This window comes from Mesocricetus auratus, unplaced genomic scaffold (genome assembly GCF_017639785.1).
Source record: "Mesocricetus auratus isolate SY011 unplaced genomic scaffold, BCM_Maur_2.0 Super-Scaffold_100008, whole genome shotgun sequence".
NCBI classification, from domain to species: domain Eukaryota; kingdom Metazoa; phylum Chordata; class Mammalia; order Rodentia; family Cricetidae; genus Mesocricetus; species Mesocricetus auratus.
The window spans coordinates 53083358-53098069 of record NW_024429192.1 but is presented as its reverse complement, the minus strand read 5'-3'; the positions used below and the strand labels follow the sequence as shown (position 1 = coordinate 53098069).

General features: G+C 44.9%; 1 protein-coding gene across 5 annotated transcripts in view; it reads left to right on the top strand.

Annotated features, from left to right (window-relative positions):
• Nucleotides 1–2229: 2229 nt before the first annotated feature.
• Nucleotides 2230–14712, top strand: part of Cd80 (CD80 molecule) — a 33819-nt gene continuing 21336 nt past the window's right edge. The window contains exons 1-3 of one of the 5 annotated variants that reach the window (XM_040750265.1): nucleotides 2230–2318; nucleotides 2409–2746; nucleotides 3351–3655. In XM_040750265.1, coding sequence (XP_040606199.1) covers nucleotides 3553–3655 — 103 coding nt within the window. In that variant the 5' untranslated portion in view covers nucleotides 2230–2318; nucleotides 2409–2746; nucleotides 3351–3552. 5 annotated transcript variants of the gene reach the window in all.

The window sequence follows — 14712 nt, the reverse complement described above, 5'->3', positions numbered from 1 at the left end:
GACCTTTTGTTCAAGATCATATTTATAATATTATGTTGATATTATGTCCTGGATACAAAATAAAAAGGCAACTGTCTGGTTCACTTTTCAGGAAAAATCCACAAGAAAGGGTGATGGGAGGAGGGAGTGAGGAGAGTGAGTACTTGCTACATTTTAGGAAGGAGCAAACAGCCAGCTTGAGCTAAACACCCTACTAAAACAGGCTCTGCACTCTCCAGCAATTTAAACTCATAGTCACTGTAACCACACTGTCCTGTCCCCAGAACACACCTTCTTTGACTTTTCCTACCACCTGATCATTGTCCCCTTCTCAGAGAAAATGAAATCAAAAAGCCAAAAGAATGGCATATTCATCTGGGGGTTACAGCCTGATGTGACTCTTAGTGCCTGAAGTCCTGCAGCCAGGGACCAGTCAGTTCTAGGGCCAGCAAGAGGTCCCAGAAAGAAGCCTCCAGAATATCCCCACACCAATAAGATTCAGATTGGGTGAAATATGCTTCTTTTTAAATAGGGCCAAGGCCCAAATCCTCTCACCACAGGTAAATTTTTAGAAAGAATATACAAAGAAGTAAAAATCTGGAAGTTGATTTTCTTAAAATTACCAGGGCTACACTTTTAGAAAAGGATGCCCACAGGGATACTGTGTTGGAAGTTAGAAGACCCTGCCCTTGTCCTCCTGCTAAGTCTTCTGGCCAGGAGGTGTGTATGTATGCCTTACAGGGTACCAGCAGGAACGATGCTTGGGAGGTGGACCTATCAGGTCCCTTCAGCCTGCCAGTGCAAGCACAGCCTGGGCTTGGCAGTGTAAGGGCAGTTTTGACATGGCAAAGCCCCTATTCCCACCTCTTCCCTTTGTCTGATCCCCATTGCTTCTTTCCTAGAAAAACCCGTAGATCTCAGCCCCTGGTCATGCTTCTCAATCAGTCTTTTAGTTAAATGAACTACAGTGCCTTCAGTAACACTGAAAAAGAGGATAGATAGATAGCAACTTCAATTGTGATTTTTTTTTTGGTCAGAAAAACTTGTTTCTTAGCAACATTAAGTCAGTATTTTAGCCATGTAGCCACACTCATGCACCACAGATACTATCATTTTCTTCCCCACCCCCCATAAATTTCCCCTACTTTAGAAGGAAAACCGTGTGCCTCTAACATACTCTGACTCCTGCTGTCTTATTCTGGGTTCTCTGTGAAGCAATGCTAGAGACAAAGACCTGATTAAAAGTATGAAACTTGAATGGATAGAGAGTAAAGAGAGAGATGAGATTTACTGCAAAAAGACTTGCCAAATTGATGGCTAGTAAAGACAGTGGTTATTGCATCCCCCAGGACCTGCTGGGAGCCCTGTAAGGTCTTTAAGAACCGTCAACTGGGAGACAAAGTGGGAAGCAGCTACCTGACTATTCTAGGCTCCTTTGGTCAAGGGTAGACCCACAGACACCCACTTCCCCACAATTAAGGTTCTGCATGCTGGAGTACAGAACTCCCAAGGGTATTCCATGTCGAGGCAACCGGGGAGGTCTAGGTGGGTCAGAAGACAATTGTGAAAACTGTAGGCTCAGTCAAGGGTCTGCTCGGATCTACGTGTGCAGAGAGATACACTGTCCGGCATGGCTGGCTGCTTGTCTGTGGCTCCTCCCAAATTCCATATATAGGGTTCCAGGGTGTCAAACTGGCTTCAGATAGAAGCTGTGGAGCTGTGGGAAAGACTGGAGCCGTCTTCCCTCCATCCCTTGACACTTTCCTTCATTGTGTTCATTGAGCTACGCAAGCTGTGGTGAGTGCAGCATACCATCCGATGTGACTGTGGGGAGCACACTCTTTGAGGGTGCACAAGATGCAAATGCAGTTAGGGTGATCTAGTAGACAGAAGACACCCCCCAGAAATGCCTACTACACTTGAGCCAGACAGCCTGTTCCCACAGCAGTCTTACCACCAGTAGGAAAAGAGTAGCCGAGTGTGAGAACAGAACTTGAGATCAGTGCAGAAGCAGCAGCCAGGACCGCTCACACACTGTTGTCCAGGCAGAGCCAGTGGCTGCCCCTTGCTCTTCCTCTTCCTAGATACCCCAAACTCTCACCACGGTTAGTTCACCCCCACTCCCCACCCCCGTGGTGAGGGCTGCCTGCTGGGGCAACTTGCCCAAGTCTTACTCTCAAAGAGTAAGGGAGCTTCCTCAAGGCTTTAGTAAAGGGAAGTGGAAAAGGGGAAATTCCGCCTTCCTGCTGTGTTAGTCATAAAGACGGCAAGAACATCTCTTAAGTTGGCCCCATCTTTTGATTTTTTAAGACAAAAGAAAAAGGAATCTTCTTCAACGAGTAAGTAAATGCATTTACTATTTATCACACTATGGGATACCTTAGTAGAACAATTTAACACCAACCTGAGCTTTCTTTTTTTTTTAACAGGACCTCCTATATTCCAAACAAGCTTCAGATTTGCTAGAACGATCTGGAACTTCTGATCCTCCTCCAGTGCCACCACACTGTTTAAATAACTCTAGGAATTGAACTCAGGGCTTCCTGCACATTAGGCAGGCATTCTACAAACAAAGCCACCTCCTCAGCCCCAACTTCACTGCTTTTAAAACAGACATAGGATTGTGACTCGCCCTCAGAGGGGTCCCCTGTGGTTGCCTATTCTCATGCCTGTCTCCTAGATGCTGGCAAATATTTCTATACGCTGACCTCGAGTTTTTCTAATCAATAAAATGCTAATGGGAATACACACATCCGACCAGTTGCAGGTGTGACGTCATTTATTTTCATTTCTCAATTTTGCTGGGGAAAAAAACCCATAAACAAGCCTCTTCCCATTGTACGGCATCATCTGAACGCAGTGTTCCCAGTGTGTCTTTTCTTTCCTCCCTTTTTACTGCTAGATCCCTCTGGTGCTTGATATCCCTGTAGGACTTACTGATTTCCTGTTAATACATCAAGAAGTGGCTTCCTGACTAACACACTGCCTTGGACAAACCCCCTTTCGCCAGTCACTCTGTGTTTCTGTGAGTATGTGTGTATTTCGGGAAGATTTAAGCGTTCTTGGATTGGCTGGTGCTGAAGGGTCTCTCTGTGTGCTTTTTGCTGTTGTTTGTGAAATGGGGGTCGCACTGTGTTCTAATCATGTTAGCCACACCCCCAAGCACAGAACCCTTTCACCCAGCTGTGGCTGGTTCTCGGAACAGGCCTGGACAAGTCACCTCCCCTAGAGTCCCCTCCACCTTTGAGTTCCCCTCATGGCCACACCCCGATTTAGAGGCCACTCAGATTAAGAACTCTCACTCATCTTAGATGGGAGAGTCTTTAGCTCACAGCAAGCAACTGAACGACTCTTACTAGTTTCTTTTTCAGGTTGTGAAACAAAACCTTCAGAGATCGAGAACTCTGCCCCCATCTCAGTGGAGCAGTAGAGTTGTCTTCAGTGTCTGCCTGGTGTGCACCATCCAGGCTTCTCTCCTGCTGTTTCCTGGGTTTTGTGAGACTTGGAGGTGCCCAGACCCTTTGGCTCTACGTTCCTGGCTTTTACCATCTATCCAAAGCTCAATCTGAAGCTATGGGTTGCCAACCGAGGCAGGATCCACCACGACCCAGGAGTCCACATTTCAGACTTGCTCATCTCTTTGTGCTGCTGGTTGGTCTTCTTCGAATGTCTTCAGGTAAGGAAGGAACTTCCAGGAAGCTCCACCACGTTTTGAGGGCAATGACTCTGTTATCTGAGCCTTTCTCCCTCAGCTCACATAATGGCCATCCCTTCTGCTCACTTTGTGAACCAGAGGGACCCTTCAGGGTGTTCCCGGAATACTTTGAAGCTAAGAAAGTTCTGGTTCAAAGAGGGTAAAAGGACATGTAGAGTCACACAACAAGTTAGAAACCAAGTTAAATCAAGAACTCCAACTTTACCATAGAGGTGCGGAGGGTGTTATTTTACCATAGAGGTGGGGAGGGTGTTATTTTAACACTACATAAAACCAGAGAGCAGCTTAGAGCTGTGACCTCCTCCATCTATATTAGATACTCACTTACATCTTGTTATGTGCCAACAGCATTGGTCTGGGATTCTGGTTTCTAAAGTGTGTGTCTTTAATTAATATGGCTTACCTCTAAAACCCGGCAATGACGATCTTTTCCATTTGAGGTGTTCTGGGTAGTTGAGAAATATGGTCTTTTAAGTATGAAATCTTTCTCTTAATGGTTCTTCTTAAGCTTTGTTCCTTTCAACGTGTCAGCACTGACATCCAACAGCTAAGATTTAGTGCGAACCTTTTTTTCAAGATATTTCTAAGTGGCTATGTGTTTCATATGTGTTCTTGAAAGAGTATTTTGTTCCCAAGGTGATTCAGTAGGCGGTGGACTTCAGGCACTATCAAGAAGGCTTGGGGACACTGTGCAGGTCACAGTTTACTTGGGAACTGCCATCCACCATATCCCGCATGACCTTCCTTCCTTCCTTCCTTCCTTCCTTCCTTCCTTCCTTTCTTCCTTCCTTCCTTCCCTCCTTCCTTCCTTTCATTCATTCATTCATTCATTCTTTCCTTCTTTCTTTAAAAAGGGGTAACTGGCCCATGTGACTTTTTTAAAGCCAGGAAACAAAAGATCCGCTTTCTAAGGACTAGCATATAAACTGGTTTCTCACAAACAAGGAGGAAGCTAGCGTGCCACACGGCAATGCAGAAACTGAACCCTTGGAGGCCCTGGGGTAAAGCCGTTCACTAAAATCCTGCTCACAGTATCTAAGAGCATGGGAGACAAGGGGAGGGGAGGGAAGAGAATGCAGGGTGTACAGGCCACCTGCTGCAATAGTAGCAGTTTTACATTTTCTGTCTGCTGAACCCAGAGAACCATGACTTAAGTGTCCATTCATACAGCAAGTTGTATATACCGTCAGCAATCCAACAATTACACAGCTACAATCTTTGTCTGGAGGTTAGGGGAGCACTCCCAAACTCAAGTCTTCTGGAGAAACTACACATATCCAGAAATGGGAGTTGATGGGTGGAGTGGAAAACTTAAAAAGAGAGAGAAAGCAGGCAACATTTAAACCAAGGCTTGACAGTTGCATCAGGAAAAGAGTCAGAAACAAAGCATAGCTGATACATTTTTAGCCATTTAGGAAAGCACCATGCACTTAACAGCTGCATCCAGTTTCTACTGCACTGAGTCAGACATCCAGCCGTGAACATCTTATTCTGAATGTCCACCTTAGCCCAGAAGCGGTTGAGCCTGGGACTCGTGCCCTCAAACAAGTTTGCATGTGAAAGTCCTGGAACTAACCCCACAAGAAATATGAAAAGAAGGAGGTCCTGACTACCAAAGCCAGGGTTCTGAGAAAGGAGGGGACAGGGTCGCTGGAGGAGTAGACCTGATGGAGGCAAATGGCAATAGAGGATTCTGGGCAAGTACCAAGGTGGCAAACATCAGCACAACTATCACCCTCCCCTCCTTTTTAGGCAGAGTCTCATGTAGACTGGACTGTCTGTCCTCTAACTCATTAGGTAACAAAGGTTACTTTGAACTCTTGATCCTCCTGTCTCCATCTCCTAAGTACTAGGATTCCAGACAGGCACCACCTTGCCCAGTTGATGCAATGTTAGAGATTAAACAGAGGGCATTCCAGGCAAGCACTTTCCCAATTGAGCTGCACCATAACTGTCTAGCTCATTCCTTTTAAACATTTAATTCAACAAACACCAAGTAGTTTCTGGGTACAAGACATGTTTATTGGTTCCGGGAACAAATTATGAGCTCTTTTCATTCATGGAATTTATAGTCACTGGAAGGAGAAGACACTCTGATACAGCATTAAATACATGACTGACATAGAGATGAGAACTTTGAAGAAAGGGAACCATTTTCATCTGCTGAGGACCTGCAGACGGACAGTGGTGGACAGAGCAGGACCATAAGGGAGCCAAGCCTAGGGCTTTCAGGTCACCATCGGGAACCTGAATGTTATTCAAAGTGCACTGGGAGGGCATGAAAGGGTTTTAGAGGTGAAGGTGACACTATCTAGCTCAGCACTGGCCATACATTAATTATGCATATTGTCACCTGGGAGGTGTTAAAAGGCCCAGGGGGTTTTTCAGAGAAGTGAAACTGTTTTGCATAATGCTGTAATGTTGTATCTATTAATCACAGACATTTCAAACCCATAGAAAGTGCACCTCCTAGAGGGAATGCTAAACCATGACTTTGGGTGAGGATGATGTGTCAGAGTAGGTTCATGGAGTGTAACAAATGTGTCACTGGGGCATGGGATGTTGGTGATAGAGGAAGCTCAAAGGTGAAGACAGGACCGGTCTGTGGGAATCCACCCGATTCTGCTAGGAACCTAGAACTGCTCTGAGCAGTACTTTCAAGATATTTTATGTTTCAGTTTTTAGAGTCAGGATCTCACTCTGTAGCCCAAGCTGGCCTAGAATTCAGTATGTAGTTCAGGCTTGCCTCAAAACTCCACCTCAGCCTTCAGAGTAGCAAGGATTACTTGTGTGAGCTACCATGTCAGACTTAAGAAGTTTACTTTAAATGCTGCTTCTATATAGGTGGGTCCGGAATCGGGCCTGAGATTCTGCATTTTTAGTCAGCATTCAGGTGATTGTGTGGCTGGTGGACAGCCCTATTTGAGAAGTAAGTCTGTATGTAAATGATACTTAAAGAAAAACAGGAAGCCAGACATGTTAACACTGGTGTCACTAACCCTAGCTACTCTGGAGGTTGAGACAGGAGGATCAAAAATTCAAGGCCTGCCGGGCGGTGGTGGCGCACGCCTTTAATCCCAGCACTCGGGAGGCAGAGGCAGGCGGATCTCTGTGAGTTCGAGGCCGGGCTGGACCGATAGCCTCCAAAACAATACAGATAAACCCTGTCTCGTAAAAACCAAAAAAAAAAAAAAAAAAAATTCAAGGCCTCAGGCAGGGTGATGGTGGCACACACATTTAATCCCAACACTCGGGAGGCAGAAACAGGCAGAACTCTGTGAGTTTGAGGCCAGCTCGGTCTACAGAGAAAGTTCCAGGACAGCTAGAGCTATTACACAGAGAAACCCTGTCTTGAAAAACAAAACAAACAACAAAATTCAAGACCACCCTGGGCTATAAAGTGAATTCAAGGCTAGCATGCATAACTTAGTGAGACCCTGCCTTAAAATAGAAAGCATGGACCTGAATATATGATGGTGGCAGAGTGCTTGCCCAGCATACACAAGGCTCTGAGCTTCCTCTCTAGTAAGGTATAAACTGGGCATGGTGGCACATACTGTGATCTCAGCGCTGTGTGGACATAGGCAGGAAGGTGAGAAATTCAGGGTCACTCCCAAGGGCATAGTAAGTTTGAGATCAGTCTGAACTACATGAGTCTTTTTCTTAAAAAAAAAAAAGTGGGTGTTGGGGAGGAGGTTGCAGATATAGCCCAGTGGTAGGGTGCTTGCCTAGCACATATGAGGCTCTGCATTCAATTACTAGAACTGCAAAACACAAAACTCTTGAGTTGCTGAAGCATGAGGAATGGCTTGTAGAGCAGCCCCAGTTATCATGCAAAACCCAACAGGAGGCTGTTTCTGGCGCCAAATGTATGCGGCGATGTGATGGTTTTGATGCAGAGAGAGGGGTCAGAGGGGAAAGATGGACTGAGACATGTACAGTATGACGCTGGTGAGGACTTGGCAGATTTTGGTGAGGATATGAGCCCATGGTCCCTGGGGTCAGGATGGAGTAAGGTGGAGTAAGATAATGGAAGGCTGTTTTGGGGTTGTGGATATGCCACACCTTCAATCCTGCCCTGGGTCAGGAAGCCACACTCTGGTGGCATGGTTCCCTCTCCCCTACTACTCTCCAGCTATTGGCACCCAGGGCAAGTGGGCCTCTTTGTTTCACAAGAGAGGACCCAGCCACATCCTCTCCACCATCAGATTCAGGCATGGTCTCTTCAGGCAGAAAAACATGAATGCACTCCAGAAACTAGTGGCTGGGAAGCAACGGTCAGAGAAGCATGCGTAGGCAGTCTTTCCTTCCAGGCCAGGGCCATTTAACGATGGCTCAGCTCTGAGGGCTGGGGAAAAGCTTCCTGCATTCTGGATATGGATGCATTAGGAGCTCTGAAGTATTGAGAAAGCAAATATCCTCTATGTGTCACAAGGAACAACTCCCCACCCACACCCTGATGTCTGCAATTGACCAACACATCCCAGGAGTTATAACCTCTGCCATCGTTACCCTGATATCAAACAGTAGTCGAAATCTCAGCATTCTAAGAATTCACAGTTTAAGAGAAACAAACAAACAAACAAATATCTGATTTCCACAGACTATAAGGGCTGTGTCTAAACTGGAGAGAAAGTTAGGGGCGAGACTCAACTCTCCCAATGACTAGTGAGCCAGCACACATCATCTTCCTTGTACTGTTAGAACCCTGCCTAGCGTCAGACCTTTGGTAATCATTTAACCGAAAGCTTAGAAGTGCCCCATAATGTCGCTTCCATAGAAAAGACTGCACAAACAGCAGCAGTCTCCCTCACGCATACTAACCAGCCCCATCCCTGCTTAGCTTCCACGATCAGATGAGGAGGGGCACATGTGGTGTGATGCAGCTGTAGACCCGAATATTGACATTAAACATCTCCAAGTATTAGGATGGTAGGTAATATTTATGTTTTCCCCCTCCTGCATTCTTTTCAAATTTAATATGATTTTTTTCCCAGTCTGGGAAAATGCTTGTTTACCTAGCACATTTATGTAATGTAGATCACATCTTTGGAGTTATTTTGTTTTCTTTTCAGTGCTGAGGATCAAACCAAGGGTTTGGTAAGTGCTCTACCACTGAGCTAACTCCCTCACTTGGTGGATTTTAGTATGCTGCACCCAGCTTTTTTTTGTTTTTTTTTTTTTTCTGTTAGAAGACCTGGTAATCCAGCACTAAGACCCTTACCCAGGGGCTTGGCTGTCACGGTAGCGTCCCTATTTGCTCCTGTAGTTAGATTCTAGAAAGGTACATCAGTTCTGGTGGAGGGGTGCACGTGCACCACAGCTCTCCTGTGGAGACCAAAGGCAAACTTGCAGGATTTAGTTCTCTCCACCGTGTTGTCCGGGATGAAATTCATATAATCAGGGTTAGCATCAAGTGCCTTTACCCCACTGGCTTTTTTTTTTTTTTTTTTTTTTGGTTTTTTTGAGACAGCGTTTCTCTGTATTGTTTTAGAGGCTGTCATGGAGCTCACTCTGTAGACCAGGCTGGCCTCGAACTCACAGAGATGCGCCTGCCTCTGCCTCCTGAGTGCTGGGATTAAAGGTGAGCACCACCAACGTCCGGCTACCTCACTGGCTTTTATTTTACTACTTTCATTTTCTTATTTTCTTACTTTCATCTGAAACATCCTTTTCTGAAAAATATAAATGTGTACATTGATAGCACCCTTTGGCTTAGGTTAGGGGGCCTTTTTTATTCTTGAGACAAGGTCTCACTATGTAGCTCTGGCTGGCCTGGAACCCATTATGTAGACTAGGAACTATGTAGCCCCTAAGCTGCAAGCTAATCATAATACCAATGAATAAAGAAATGCTTAAATGATCTGAAAGGCTTGAAAGTTGACCTTTGTTTTTGTTTGTTTGTTTTAGTTTGTTTTGGTTTTTCTAGACAGGGTTCTGTTCTCTGGTGCTTTGGAGACTGTCCTGGAGACCAGACTGAGTTTGAACTCGCAGAGATCTGCCTGCCTCTGCCTCCCGAGTGCTGGGACTAAAGACTTGCGCCACCAACCACCTGGCTTAACAATAACCATTTTAATGTGAACAGTTTTCTGAGTTTTAGTGTCTCACACTGTTATGAAGCTCTAACTACCCTATATTTTAGAGTGTTTTCATCACCTTATAATTAGACCCATCCAGCAGCTACTCTTCCGTGTCCACCTTGGTCTCATCTCCTAGTAACCGCTACTCTGCTTCCCCTCTCATAGACCATGCCTATTCTGGGCGTTTCTTACAGTGGAAGCATGAATCCTGTGGTGTAGTCTGCCTGTCTTCTTTTCAGGTTTCATCTGTGTTGTAGTATGTATTGGAAATGGCTAATCCGTGTTGTAGTATGTATTGGAAAGGGTTCATCTGTGTTTTAGTATATATTGGAAAGGGTTTATCTGTGTTGCACCATGTATTGGGAAGAGTTCATCTGTGTTGCAGTATGTATTGGAAAGGGTTCATCTGTGTTGTAGTATGTACTGGAAATGGCTAATCTGTGTTGTAGTAAGTATTGGAAAGGGTTCATCTGTGTTGTAGTATGTATTGGAAAGGGTTCGTCTGTGTTATAGTATATATTAGAAAAGGTTCATCTGCTCCAAAACAATACAAAGAAACCCTGTCTCATAAAACCAAAAAAAAAAAAAAGAAAGAAAGAAAGGGTTCATCTGTGTTGCAGTATGTATTGGAAAGGGTTCATATGTATTGTAGTATGTATTGGAAAGCTTTTATCTGTGTTATAATATGTATTGGAAAGGGTTCATCTGTGTTGCAGTATGTATTGGAAAGGGTTCATCTGTGTTGTAGTATGTATTGGACATCATTTGTCTTCATGGCTAATAATGCACTGCTGAAGACTGGTTTCCTAAAAATGAGGTCTTTGTCTAAAACCAGTGCTGTTATTCTGGTTTCTCTTCAAATCATATCAACCTTTAACCTTTTACTAAAACCAGCAGTTTTTGTGTCTGTTGGCTCATAGCTTCCTCTCCCAGGGTGCTAGTGGCTGGGAATTGAAGTCAGTAAGGGAGGAAGATAGCAAAGCTGCCAGGAAAGGCCTGGGTGAGGCTAACTGCTTAGTGTCCCCAGTTTGCTACCCAGAGGAGCAGTGTGCACACATTCATTAGAAGATGTCGTGGTTAGTGTTTCTATTGAGGTGAAACACCATGACCAAAGAGCAAGTTGAGGAGGAGATGATTTATTTGACTTATGCTTCAACATTGCTGTTCATCGCTGAAGGAAGTCAGAACAGGAACTCAAACAGGATAGGATCCTGGTGGTAGGAGTTGATGCAGAAGCCATGGAATAGGGAGCTTCTTACTGGCTGGCTTCCTATGGTTTTCTCAGCCTGCTTCTTATAGAATATAGGACCAGTAGCCCAGAGATGGCATCTCCCACCACAGGCTGGGCCCTTCCCCCACTGATCACTAAATGAGAAAATGCCTTACAAGATCTCACGGAGACATTTCCTCTACTGAGGCTCCTTCCTCTGATGACTCTAGCTTGTGTCAAGATGACACACAAAACCAGCCAGTACAGAAGTAAACAAGGTTGCCTCCTGTTTCTACCCATTTCCGCTTATAGCCTCAGCTCCATCCAGCTGCTGATGACTAGAAGGGGCCTGATGTACACCCCAAGCCAGTGGTGGGCCTTCCATTCAGACTACAGGTCAGGCAGACAGTTTCTACAGTTCCATTCTGGGTGTGGCTCAACAAAGCAGGATGTGGTCTGTTGTCAGCAAAGCCCTACCAAAACCTGTGTTAGAGCTGGTAAGATGACTTTGCAGGTCAATACTTGTTGTGTGGGCCCAATGGCCCAGGTTTAATCCCCATAGTCAACAGTGAAGGAGGAGAGCCGATCTCTGAGATTTGTCCTCTGACTTCCACATCCACGGCATGCATCCATGCACACACTCACAATGCATAAATAATAAATAAAATAAGATGTAAAATTCCATGTTAAGAATGGGGCCTAGTCTAGAAGGTACAAAGGTTAAATGCATAGCTAAGTATTAGGGGCTTAAATGACCACAAGTTAGAACTATAGCATTGAAGGAGTAGGTAAGTCTCCTTGGGCCTCAGGTTCACTTCTGCAGGGTGGATATGCTATCTTCCCCAGGGTACATAATTTCACAGTGGTCTGAGGATGGAAGCAAGGTGCTGTGTTAACCATGACACCATGTGATTTTCAAACACAGAATTTTGCATCCCATGTATCAGCTGTATCAGCTGGAGTAAGACTGAAACCAAAGCCATGTGTAGTGACATATACATGTAATCACAGTATTTAGGTCAGATATAGCCAGATAAAAGACATATAGGGATATATACCTCATCTCAAAAACCAAAACCAAATCATAACAAAAAGATTGAAGACAAACATATCAGGATCAGAGCGTAAGAAGTGACTAGACCTATGATGTTAGAAGGGACTGTCTGGGAAAAACAGAGGAAGGCTTTTCTGAGTAGGGAACACCAGCCCAGAATGATGTGAGCCCTGGACCATGTGGGCTTTGTCAGGAAGATGCTGGCTTCTCACATGTCTTAGACATAAGTACGTTGTCCTGTTTGAACCCTAACTCTTGCTTTGTCTGAGGCATTGAAGTACCAATGCCCAACAAACTCAGAGATCTACTAAGGCTTCAGGACCCTGGGTCCCCTCCAGAGTCACAGACACAGACAAGAGTCTTCCAAGACATTTCTTCCATTTTTCTCATTGCTCAAGATGAGAGTGGGAGCCTGGTTCCTGTGGGAATTTCCAGGCCACACGGGAAAGTTTTGATTCCGCTTTTTGGTCTGGTTCTTCTTCAGCATCAGGGTGTGATGGGAGGGGTGCTCTGACAGGAATGGAGAGCAGCCCATTGATGAGGTGCCATGGCTTTTAGAGAGACACCCATGCTTCTCTGCATGTGACTGCACAAAAACTCCTCAGGAACTGCCATTGAAAGACAGTTTTGCTTTTGGTTATGATTTCCCTCTTGTTTGTGTCATCAGGTGTCAAATCTGCTGATTATGTTATATTCTATAGGGTAGGAAAAAGCAGTTGGGGGAGAGGATACCCCATTATTTGGGGCCCAAATAATTTAGCTGTTTTGTGTCATGGTATCCATCGGGTTCAAGCAAGACCAGGTTTCTATATATTTGATATGATTCCTGAGTAGGATTAAAGCATCAGGGGCAGGCAAGGGGAGTGCAGACACTCCTATAGAAGACTTGCTGTCCCAGGGTCCCCCCTGTTTATATTGTTTAATTGAGTTTACTTTTGCAGTGCTCTGGAATGGCATGTTGCTGAGCTAAGACTAGAATGTCAATCAATAGGAACACATAGTCTATGCTCTGTTACACATTTTTTAGCTTTTCTGTATCCCCAGATGTATCCAGGTCACAGCTTGATCTTTAGCTACCAGTTATGGCTCTAGAGTAGGAACTGGTGACATTCAGCAAAGTTGCCTAATGGTGAGCCTGAGAGCTCGGCTGTCTCACAAATGGCTGGTGAAGTAGGAAGGTGTTATTGTCTCCATCTTGCTTTCCAAGAGGCAGGGCCCTGGAAATGAGGCTACACACATGGGCTTTCTCCAAGGGCATCTTTGTGACTCTGAGGGCACAAGGCAAGAGAGACGCAAATAATGGCACTGGGTGAGGGCCTGAGAATTCTGGTTTTAGGGACATTGCCCCTGAGCCATAACCCGGAGTCTAATCTGATAAGGATTTTTGTGGTATTGACACTTGCTAGGAGCTAATGAGTTGGGGTTTAAATACTGAAATGTTGTTTTTTTGTGAGGGAGGATATACTGATGAGAAAATATGTCTGATTGGTTTTTTGGTTTTGGTTTTATTTGTATGGGTTTTGTATGCATGGATGTGTTGTATACCTTGTGTGTGCCTGATACCCACAGAGACCAGAAGAAGGTGCTAGACACCCCTAGAACTGGAGTTACAAATTGTTATGCGTCACCTTTTAGGTGCTGAGAATTGGAGAGGTCCTCTAGAAGAACAGCCAATGCTCTTAATCACTGAGCCATCTTTCCAGTCCCAGGGACTGAGTTTTAAAATGGAGCCCACTTAGCAAATCCAAGCTGTAGATAACGGAGTGCACATAGTACAGACAGCCAAGAGAAGGACCATCAGGTAGCTAAGAGGGCACACATAGTTCACAAGTCTTTGTCCTTGTCTTGTGGTACCATGAGTCATTCCAGTCTGAAACCATGAGGTCAGTCAAAGTCTGGAAAGAAAGGGACTCTTTTATTTTGTGCCTCAGTTTTGTTCAGTAGAAACAAGTTCTTTTGCAGTGTAGGCTTTGACCTCAAACTCTCTGTATAGCCAAGGATAACCTTGAACTCCTGGTCTTCCTACTTCTATCTCCCAAGTGTTGGGATTACAGTCCCGTAGGACTTTTTATTTTTATGGCTTACTGATTGATTTGTTTATATGAACACACATGGCATGTATGTAGAGGTCAAAGGGCAACTTGCAGGAGTTAGTTCTCTCCTTCCAACACATAGGCCTCTAGGATCAAACACAGGAAGTCATGTTTGTTAGTAGTTGCCTTCACTGGCTGACCCATCTCAAGGCTCCTGCATTGTTGGCTTAGTTGTTCTGGAACTGAATCCTAAAACTGGGGGAAGCAGCCATCTTGGTTTCTTTTCCTGTCACTATAATAAAATGGCCAGACAAAAGTAACTTAGGGAGAAAGGGCTTATTCTGCCCCACAGTTTCAAGGTAGAGTCCATGACGGCAAGGAAGTCACAGCTGTAGAAGCAGGAATTATTTGGTCGCATTGCATCCCTATGGAAAGGAAGAGTAGGAATGCTTGTGATCAGTGCTCTCTCTTTATACTATCTAGGACCCAGTTTAAGAAATAATGCCACCTGCCAGGCGGTGGTGGCACATGCCTTTAACCCCAGCACTCAGAAGGCAGAAGCAGGCAGATCTCTTTGAGTTTGAGGCCAGCCTGGTCTACAGAATGAGTTCCAGGACAGGTTCCAAAGCTATACAGAAAAA